The following is an 11,211-nucleotide window of genomic DNA, read 5'->3' on the forward strand; positions in this document are numbered from 1 at the left end:
GGGGGGCACTAGCTGGCCGCGGGCTGCGGCGCGCCCCGCTGCGCGCCCGCCGCGCCGCCGCGCAGCGACTCCTCCATGAGGCGGCAGATCTTCTCGCGGTCGGCCTGCGGGCGGGGGCGGGGGCGGGGTCAGAGGGGCGGGACGGCACCGCGGGCCGCCGCCGTCGCCGGGACTCACCTCGTGGATGAACCCCAGCTGCACCAGCTCGCGGGCCAGCGCGGGCGCCGAGTCCCGCCGCGACACGGGGCACGTCAGCTGCCGGTTCATCTTGTCGTCCATGCGCAGCAGGATGGTCATCTGCGGCCGGGGCGGGACGGTTACTCTTACGGTCTGTGCGCCTACCGCGACTGCTGTCGTGTCAGTTAGCAAGACGCAGTAGCAGCTGCGAGCTATTCCTATACTGCTACTCGGAACGGTTACCAGTTGTACGGAATCGGCGGGCAGTTGGTATTGACCGATTTCAATGCAAATAATCAGTTGTTGCAGCCGACAATAAAAATAATAATATAACAAGATCGACTTCACCGTTTTAACGCCGTTATTCGTAATTGCACTATAAAAACTTACAAACTCAACATTGCAGAGGCCCTCAAATAAAAAATCATTTATTACCGAAAAACTTACATTTTACAAGTCTAATTTTTTAATAACGATTTTAACCATAAGAATGTTTTCACACTTAAGCTTTAAAAAAATATACACTCAAGTAAAACAAACTAAAAATAATATCCCACCGTACATTTAAACGCCTAATAATAAAAAGGGCGGACGGAATAAGTTAAAAGACCTCATTCTACTTACACTCTAATATAAATCAATACATTTATAAGTAACAAATTATATATACATTAATAATTAATAAAAAGTAAGGAAATGGCTTCAAAACAACAGCAACACGATAAAAAAATAAAAAATTAAGAGAATGTGAGAAATATAACCAACCGATACCACAATCACAGCTCAGGCGAAGCCCGACCAGCCTCGGCCGGGCGTGCACGGCCACAGAACGTGGTCGAAAGGAGAACGTACCAGCAGGTCGCAGGCGGCGTGGTCCTGGTGCGGCTTGAGGCTGCACATCATGTTGACGACGCGGCGCGTCTCCAGGTCGCGCGGCTCGGGCGAGGCCGCGGGCGCCGCCTCGGCCGGGCGTGCACGGCCACAGAACGTGGTCGAAAGGAGAACGTACCAGCAGGTCGCAGGCGGCGTGGTCCTGGTGCGGCTTGAGGCTGCACATCATGTTGACGACGCGGCGCGTCTCCAGGTCGCGCGGCTCGGGCGAGGCCGCGGGCGCCGCCTCGGCCAGGCGCTCGCACGGCGACGCCGCGCGCCCCAGCGGGCCCCGCGCGCCGTACGCCGTCAGGGGGTAGATGCCGTACCTGCCGGTCGAGTCGGGCTCATGTCACAGGAGTTCATTTTCGTCGCATTTGCTCGTGAACAGTGTCACGACAGGTATTTTCACCGCCCCGTGGATGTTTTACGTCAGGCAAAAAGTCTATGCTCGAAAAGGCTGAACGAATATTTCTTACATATATAAAACTACAAGTTCTTACTCACTGATAGAAATAGAACGCACACTTCCCGATATGGTGGCAAAAATATATTTATATCGTTGTACGCGGATACGTTCCAAAGCAAAGAATCAAATATGAGAGAACCTGAATGTGGAAAATATAAAATAGTGATCAACGGCCTGCATAATTTGCCCTGGACAATTTCCGCCGGAAGTAAAAAATGTTCGAAATTCAAATAAACAAGACGGCCACCACATAGACTTCAAGGTTTTCTATCACGGAAACTATTAAAAATAGGTTGGAGATGCTGAAAGGAATGTCATAAAGGATAACAGTGGTCAACTGCCGGTGTAAAAAAAAAATTCAAGATGGCAAATTCAAAATGACGGTCGAAGAAAAACTTGCTTCCATCCGGCTGAAAATTGGTATTTAGGTGTCCTTAAGCATAATTTGGGATCAAAGTTTATTTTCGCCATTTTTTTATATGGCTGTCATATAAGCGTTTTATTCGTTAAAAATAGCTGCCGACAGACTTGCTCTGATTCGGCTGAAAATTAGCTTGTGGAGGTATCTAGAAGTGCCAGGTAATAATTTGTGGTCAAAATTTGTTGTTCGCCTTTTTGAAATATGGCCGCCATAGAAGCGTTTGTTGACGGCAGACAAAAATTTGCTCTGATTCCTTTGAAAATTGGCATATGGAGGTCTCCAGGAGTGCTTGATAATATTTTGTGATCAATATTCGTTTTTCGCCATTTTCAATATGGCCGCTATACAATCGTTTATAAAAATTTGCTCTAATTCAACTGAAAATCGGCCCGCGCTCTTGGATTTAGAAATGAGTGCCATATTCGTATTGAGCATCCCGAAATACCGCGAAAAAGATACCCATATTGCATTTTTTGAAAAATCGTGTCCGCCATCTTGGATTTACAAACAAGTGCTATATTCGTAATGAACGCCCCCAAATACCTCGAAAACGATATCCAACTTGCCATTATTCGAAAAATCATGCCCGCCATCTTTGATTTAGAAATGAGTGCCATATTCGTAATAAGCATCCCCAAATACCTCGAAAAGGATACCCACATTGCATTTTTTGAAAAATCGTGTCCGCCATCTTGGATTTACAAACAAGTGCTATATTCGTAATGAACGCCCCCAAATACCTCAAAAACGATATCCAACTTGCTATTATTCGAAAAATCGTGCCCGCCATCTTGGATTTAGAAATGAGTGCCATATTCGTAATAAGCATCCCCAAATACCTCGAAAAGGATACCCACATTGCATTTTTTGAAAAATCGTGTCCGCCATCTTGGATTTACAAACAAGTGCTATATTCGTAATGAGCACCCCCAAATACTTCGAAAATGATACCCAACGTGCCATTATTCGAAAAATCGTGCCCTTCATCTTGGATTTAGAAATGAGTGCCATATTCGTATTGAGCATCCTCAAATACTTCGAAAAGGATACCCGTGTTGCATTTTTTTGAAAAATCGTGTCCATCATCTTGGATTTAGAAATGCGAAAAGTCGTGTCAGCCATCATGTATTCAGATATAAATGTCAATTCCTTATGGATCACGAAAAAAAAATTTTTGAAAATTCTTGACAACCATCTTGGATCGAACACTCAGAAAAAATTCCTTCGATCCGGCCGGATTCGAACCGACGTCTTCTTGCATACCGTGCCAGACGCTATACCAACTAAGCCACGGAACGAACCAACGGACCTCACTAATTTTTCTATGTGCTGGCGTCGTGTCTTTGTATTTTATTTTTCAACGACTTTTTAGTCTTAGCGTCATCTATGAGAAATCTATGAAAGATTTATCACCCAGTTAGTACTTTTACAGCTACCAGTCCTGGCGAGAGATGTGACTAACTGTGTACGCAAGCACATAGAAAAATTCGTGAGGTCCGTTGGTCCGTTCCGTGGCTTAGTTGGTATAGCGTCTGGCACGGCATGCAAGAAGACATCGGTTCGAATCCGACCGGATCGAAGGATTTTTTTCTGAGTGTTCGATCTTTGTATTAATAGTTATAACAAACTAGTGGAGTAATTTCACAAAAAATAATTGAATATCAATTTAATAAAAATTTAATTAACCATCTTGGATTTAGAAATTAATGCCACATTCTCAATGAGCACTCCCAAACAACTCGAAACGTCTATAATACCCGTTGTTGATCGACAAAGTCGTAGGCACATTTAGGATCCGTTGTTTATTTTGTCAAAATAATCAAAATGAATACTACCATTAAATAGTTAACAAAACTCGATTTACGAAAAATATTTCTAAATAGTTTTCGCTTAGTTTATTGGTTTTTACGGGATTTTTACGTTTTGTTTAACACTACTCTTCACACTTCTATTCAGAACCAAAAGGTATGTAGTTAGGGGGGTCAGAGTTCTTGGGGCACACACTTCACGTATATATATTAAAAATTACTCACAACCTGTTATGTTTTCTTCATTTGTAGTTTTAGTTTCAAAATTGTCAATACATTTTAGACATAAATTTTCCCATGCCTTTTTTCCAGTCGATTAGAATAACTGGCGGAACTGATATGCCATATTGCAAGGTGTTGTTCTGCATTCTCTATAAATTCTTCAACTCGATTTTTGTCCATCGTAGTTAATTTGAAAAATTAACATGTACACCTCACTAACCGTGATGCAACCGAGCGGGGCTGCAGCAACTGTAGCGCGGCCGCCGCGCGGTTGCAGCGCTTCTAGAAATTGTATGAAAAGTGACAAACGCGCGGCTAACAGCGGCTAATTGAACGCGCCCTAACTCTGAGGAGCGCCCTAACCCAGAATACTCAGGCCAATTTAGAAATGTTCGTTTCTTAAATTGGCCCAAATCAGGAATCGAGCCTCCTCATTAAGCAGTCATAGTACTAACCGCTGTGCCACCGAAGAGCATGAGCACTTTCCGTAATCTGAATCAGCCCAGCTCGACCCCACCGTACGTGGGGTATAGGGCCCGTTTCGTATAAAGTTATAGTATAAAAAAAAACCAAACATTTGTAATTTGAGTATATTTTACAAAATTTATTTTGTGTATTCAAATTCTGCAATATTTTAAGAATTTGGAAATAGTTTATTTTATGTTTAGTACATTGTGGCTACATGTTCCTGTGCCTTTTATAATACTTTAGTTCGAGTTATATGTATGAAAGAAAAGCTGGCAATCTATTAAAAAAAAAAACAAATATCTGACATTTACAAAATCCGTGAATGTTGCTTTGTAAAGCGGTGTTTATTTATACGAGAAATAAATTACCGTATCTATTTCCTCACAAATGTGCGAAAATATTGTATGTAACACGAGCGGCATAAACTACAACCCGAAATTATTAAAGCCCTCGGCCTTCGGCTCCGGGCTTCTACCAAACTCCCGTTAGTAATTTCTTATTACATAGTGTACTATTACACACTTATTTTGCGGCCTAGGCAAAGCGTTGCACGCCTCACACTGGGTCAAGTCAAGTTCTTTTTACGAAAGTAATGTGAACATAGTTGGCGCCCCCGCAAACGCGGAAGACTCGGGCACTCACTTGACGTCCTCGACGAACTTCTCCAGCTTCTCCGCGTGCGGCAGGTCCTTGGCCGCCAGCTCCACGCGCTGCCCGCCCTTGAGGCACCAGGCCAGCGCGCAGCCGCCGCCGCACACCTCGTCCGTGATGGTCTCCGAGATGTTGGCTGCAACGACTGGCGCTGAGCACGGGCGCGGCCCCGGCCCCGGCCCCGGCGGCGGCGCGGCTTACCCGTGGCGTCGACCAGCGTGTGCGCGGCCAGCAGCTTCAGCGAGTGCACCTCGAACAGCAGCGGGTGGAACAGCAGCTCGCGCGCCGTGGGCCGCAGCGCCGGGTCCTTGTTGATGCACCTGCAACGGCCGGGCCGCACTGGTCGTTACCGCGGCGAGTGGCGAGTGGCGAGTCGCTGCCTCCCGAGCTCCGAGATCATCGGAAGCTTGCAAACATTTACGGGCAGCGATATCTGTATCCTAGCGTCCTAGCTCCATGCACACCCTGCGTTTCACTGGTGTGCGGTAAAAACGCTGCATCATTTACTCGGTTGTCAAACGTTCAAGCTGGCGGACGCAGGTCCCACACATTTTTAATTATGCACATTGATTTAGTAAGTAACTTTGCGGTTTCTGATTAATTTGTGTACTGTAATATTTGATAATCGTATACAAAATTCCACACTATCCATCTCATTTTGCAAACACGTAATGACGCGTGTTGAAATAAGACAAAATATAAATCATAAATCAATACGCAACCGAGTGTTCTGACGATGTAATAACTATGGTTATATAACTATGGCTAATAAAATATGGTTACCATATACATATATACACATATTTAAAAAAATAAAAAGGACTGGGCTGCACGGTTGAAAGACCATTGTCCTTCCATAAAGTACATAACAGAACATAAATATTTTCAACAACTCAACTGTATTTTTTACTTAATCTGTTTTTCTTTTTAATAATAACATAATAATTAAGTAAGCGGAAGGCCCCTGGGTCAAAGGAAAATGAAATGTGTTGTGCAATTAAAAGCGATTCTGCCAGGAGCTTTACGGTAATTACTAACTATGGATAAATACCATTGTTAAACACTTAATATTATCCACCCGACCAGCTCATCCCCAATAGGTATAGACCGTTACGTCTGTCCACCGGCACCTACTACGGCACTGACACTCTTTGACAAAATGCAACACTAAGACAAACGGTGTTTTATTTGGAGAATGTAGTTGCTATGAATGTTCTTGTCCATAGACTGAAGCGGTCTGGGCCGAGCGCCCCGTGCCGTGCCGTACCTGTAGATGAAGTCCTTCTGGCGCGGCTCCTCCAGCGACTCGACGGTGCGCGCCACGTGGTCGTCGGTGACGTGGCTGGCCGAGTCGCCGTTGCCCTGGATCTCCAGCGCCGCCGTCTCCAGCGCGCACATGCCGAACGAGTAGATGTCCATCGCGGGAGTCACCATTTGCGACGCTGCCGCACCACAATGTTATGCAACTCGAGCGTAGCGTTAGCGATACGTGGTTGGTTTGTATCCAAACAAAGAATTTCAAAAACAAAGCAGTTAATGGCTTAAATCTAGCATTCGACTAACGGGACATCAATTACGATTGGCGTGATAGTACGGCACTTCCTCACGAAATACCAAGTAGGTGTTTTACGAAAGCCACGTATCGAAGTAACATGTTGTAAGATTTTTTTATTGTTACTTAAACATAGTAATTGCGAGATCTCTTCCTTCCCTTCACTGCAGAAGGTGAGAGTGAGTAAGCTGGTGGTACATAGCCGGGCGTGGTCTGCACAGGCAGAAACCCAGCAAATTGTAAATAAATCGACGTATGATACGAAAACAACAGGTGCTTAGCGAGGTTTTCGAGAGTGCCAATTTGGCATAGCCGAGTTCATAAATGTTATGGATATTATTTATTTCGACAGCTAATAGCTGTTATATATAAACCTAGGACTAATTAATAATAGACATAATATTACGTATAGAAAGACGACTTCTTCATCGTATGCCTTGAAGTTGGTAGCAAAGTTATTATTTCAGGACATACAAAAGTCGATTCGCGATAGACTATAAATATATAAGAAATAAATCTTGATTGCGAATGTATACAAAACACCATGGCAGTCGCTTTCATCATTAGAAATTATTAGTAGTAAGCCACTCACATCCGTATTCGGGCGCAATAAAGTGCATATTGCGCATGTTGTCATGACAGGTCTTGACATGGTGGTGGATGGCGTCGGGCGCCACGGAGCCTATCTTCACCAGTCCGTTGTGCTGGATGAAGATCGTGTCGCACGTCAGGTTGCCGTGCACGATGGGCGGCACGCACCCATGGAGGTAGCTGGGGAAATAGACAAAATAGATTGCATAACTTTTGTATTTTCGTTATCTGTTCTATTTCATGTACCATATTTCACAGCCAAATGTAGATTGTATATAGCCGTCACAGTACAGTTTGAATTTTAATAAACGTCAAATAAACAGGTAAACAAAATCGATACCCAACAGTGGCGCATTTTTTTGGGGTGGATAAATACTTCGTTTCGTCGAACTCGACTTAATCATCTAAGAGTCGTATTCTAGAACTCTACTCAATGCTCAAGTCAGGATTTGAGCAGACTTGAGTATGATTTCAAGCACTGGAAATACGACTCTAATGGCAAGGACGTGAGTATGATTTCTAGTGCTTTGAATTATACTCAAGTCCTGACTTGAACATTGAGTAGAGTTCTAGAATACGACCCTAAGTTTAAACTGTAATTTGAAATGTCCTGGTAATCTAATAATGTTCGCTGGTTTACCTGAGCGCAGAGAGGATCTGCGTGCACCACCGCTTCCAGGCCTGCAGCGGTAGCCGCTTCACGTTGCGTTTGGTGCGCTTGAGGAACTGCTTCAGCGACCCGCACGACATGTACTCCGTTATGAATATCACCTGGAACGTTACAACACCACATGTTGTTTACATTACCTCTTTACTATCAACCGACAATAAACCACTTACAATAACTAACCCGAGCCTCGCCCACCAAGTCCTCGGAATTATCCAATTCTTACCAGCAATCATCATCAATATCATCGTACACGCTTGATTTATCCTGTGACAACGGTTTGTACTGTTGGCGTTGGATGATCTCGGTTCCGATTCATTTAGGAAATGAACTTTTCTAAATTGGTTCCAGTCCTGGAGTGTTCTTGTACTCATTACAGGTATCATACTTGGTACAGGGAATTCTCTAGTTCTATACCGGGTATTTGTGTAGCTGTCGGGTACCTTATTATTATTACCACAGAAGAAAAAAAGAATGGAAATGGCATCAAGCAACATATGTATCAAAACCGGTATCGCCACACGCACACATTTGAAAACATAATCTTACATTAGTACTAAGATAACATAATTTTGATTGGTTATAAATTATCAAACGAAAATAGACAATAATAAAAAACTTTTGGTAAAAAAAACTGAAACTTATTAGGATCTAATAAGGTTTTATTATTACTAGTCATATAAAAGCTAAGAATCCTATGAACACAAATTTCTTGGAACAAAAGCAAAAAGTACAATCTACAGATAGGGATGTGACATTCAATTGATATCGACATTATGTTTCATAACTAGCGGAATATTGTACTAGGCATTATTTTACACTTGCTATAATTAGGGTCATCGAGTATATAACTAGAAATAGAGACGAAATGTCATTTAATTTGTTTGATTCCATTCTGCCATGTCATTACTGTGACAACTGCGCTCCGAATGGCTAGCCCGAGTTCGAAACAATTGACGGGTGTCGTCAATGGGTGTCGTCAACTGTTTCGCTTCAAATCGACCAGTTAACTTTAGCTTTGCTATAATGGACGAAAATTGTAAAATTACATATTTAATATTTAATTACCGATGAAATGTGATTCCGTTTGTTTTGTAATTAGATGTTTTGCTTTGCAAACGAGAGTTGATATTTATAAGAGCTGTATCCCTAATGTGTTACCAGGAATATATGGCCCTTATTTCGTCTCTATTTCTGGTTATATACTCGATGATTAGCGTTAACCACGGAGTATATGGAAACGGCATTTAAAGCAATTTCTTCGAGAACTAGCGTAGCTGATTTTTACACGCACACATTTGTTACCAAATACGCATAAGGTTTTACTACACGCAAATATTAATTGACATAACCTACGCAGGCGTGTGCGTGCCTATACGTAGCTACATGCTACAATCACAGTATTAATGATTTATTATACTGTCATCGTACTTTCATTAACCTACTAGGTTTCAAGTCCATCCGATCACTGGAAGGGTTGAAATATTAAAACACAGTCATCACAAAAATCTTTATTCTCCCTGAAATATGATATATTCGTTTAACAATTACCTCTTTCTGAACTGACTGAACATGACTACACCTATAGCGTCGACGAGCTTGTCAAGAAAATGAAGATACTTATTTCCGAAGGCGAAGAAGCGAATCGTTTGTTTCCTGAAAACTTGACGAAAAATAACTGACAATGTTTTCACATTTAGATGTGGTCTATAATTTGTGAATGAGTTGTCTCTCTCTTCTCTCTGAGTTTCATGTCATGACTTTTAGTACTTACCGATGGAAGGAAATCACTCCCGGAGTATTTTTTTTAAACTTTGGCTTCTTACGCGACATAATATAATGGCATATTTCTATTTATCATGTATCACATTTGAACGACGACTGACGCGCTGTTGACACTCATATGCCCGTCTGGTGATAAGCTGGGTAACGCGGACCACACCCACTAACCAGTCTATTACTAGTGTTTATGTGGTCTGTGATTATTACATTATTAGCATGGGGAAAAAAGAGAACAAGTTAATACAGTAAATTTAAGACCCCTGCAAATAACTGTTGTCGGATCTCTCATTCATTGGTTATAGGAAAGAAAGAGATCTGAGGTTCGGCTGACCATTTAATTTACAGTCTACGCGGGTTCTTAATTTTCCAGCTGTCTTTTTTTTTTTTTTTTTTTTTTATACCTGACAGGCAAATGACTCCACTCCACCTGATGTTAAGTGGAAAGTGGTATCCAAACGCGAAGGAACCTAGTAATGTAACGAATAATGTCTTTGAATGTTTTTTTTTTGCACAAAGTATATTATAAAACTTACCCTAGGTTTGTCGTTGTGTGTGTCGGTCCAATACCGATGGAACTTGACAATGTTCGGATGTTCGAGCCTGGTCAGGTTATCGAACACCATTTGAATCTTGTCTTCTTGCGCCTTAAAGTTTCGTCTCTCCGAGAACTGCACCTCGTTCCAGACGACCTCAACGCCTTCTTCTGTGTCCATAGCGAGATGCGCACAGTCGATGCCGGGCACATCGCGCTGGTCAACCTGCAATGAAAATTACATTTCTCATAAAGTTAGTTATATCATTCTTTCACGCAAGCAGTCCACGTGACACTTTTAGGCTCTACGATCTCAAGCATTTTTAATCATCAAGACTAGGAAAATAATTCGAAAAAAAGAAAGAAATTTAATAGAATAGCGTTTTTATGGTTCTTTGTAGTAAGTAATAATATTATATTATGTTTGGAATCGGTTACGCTGATTTTATGTTTATAACATACGCACGAACGATTAATTTTTGCAAATGTATTTAAAAAATAAACATGGTTGAATTGTAACGCAATGAAACACGCGTCATGAGCAAAACGGGTCGCCTTTTGCGGGAAATAAAACTGGATTTAAAATTATTTATGCAAATGAAGTAATTGTTTCTATGAAAATGATGGCGGCAGAATTACGCTTCGCATTCGTGTTTTGATGGTTTCACATTATTTACACACCGCGATTATACGCTGGTCTTTCTAATTTCCACTATATTATTTGTTTCCCAACATTTTTATTATAATGTTGGGAAATAAATAATTTAGCGACTGTACCGCATTTCATAAAGTATTTGTCTTTATGAAATGCGGTACAGTCGCTATCGCGTACAATATACAATGGACTTCTTAAGATCGTACCTGGTAGTTACTTTATTACTAAACCATTCATTGATTAAAGTATTTGCCTGACACAGATTTTTATTTAATAAGCGCAGTGGTAGCCCAGTGGGAGAACTGTTGCTTCGCATTTGAGAAACGGATACGGTTTAAATCCCGGT

At 42.0% G+C, this 11,211-nt stretch overlaps 1 protein-coding gene across 1 annotated transcript; it reads right to left on the minus strand.

Moving 5' to 3' along the window:
• Position 1: 1 nt before the first annotated feature.
• LOC113238835 (nuclear receptor-binding protein homolog) lies at positions 2-10,442 on the minus strand (the record flags this gene model as incomplete). Its single annotated transcript, XM_026475680.1, has 9 exons — positions 2-104; positions 178-297; positions 1,187-1,376; positions 5,078-5,222; positions 5,288-5,406; positions 6,354-6,528; positions 7,231-7,409; positions 7,870-8,000; positions 10,212-10,442. Coding segments are annotated over 9 exons (1,386 nt in total), but the record flags the coding sequence as incomplete, so codon positions are not given.
• Positions 10,443-11,211: the final 769 nt, after the last annotated feature.

Source organism: Hyposmocoma kahamanoa, unplaced genomic scaffold (assembly GCF_003589595.1).
Source record: "Hyposmocoma kahamanoa isolate Upper Pololo Valley unplaced genomic scaffold, ASM358959v1 98351, whole genome shotgun sequence".
NCBI classification, from domain to species: Eukaryota; Metazoa; Arthropoda; class Insecta; order Lepidoptera; family Cosmopterigidae; genus Hyposmocoma; species Hyposmocoma kahamanoa.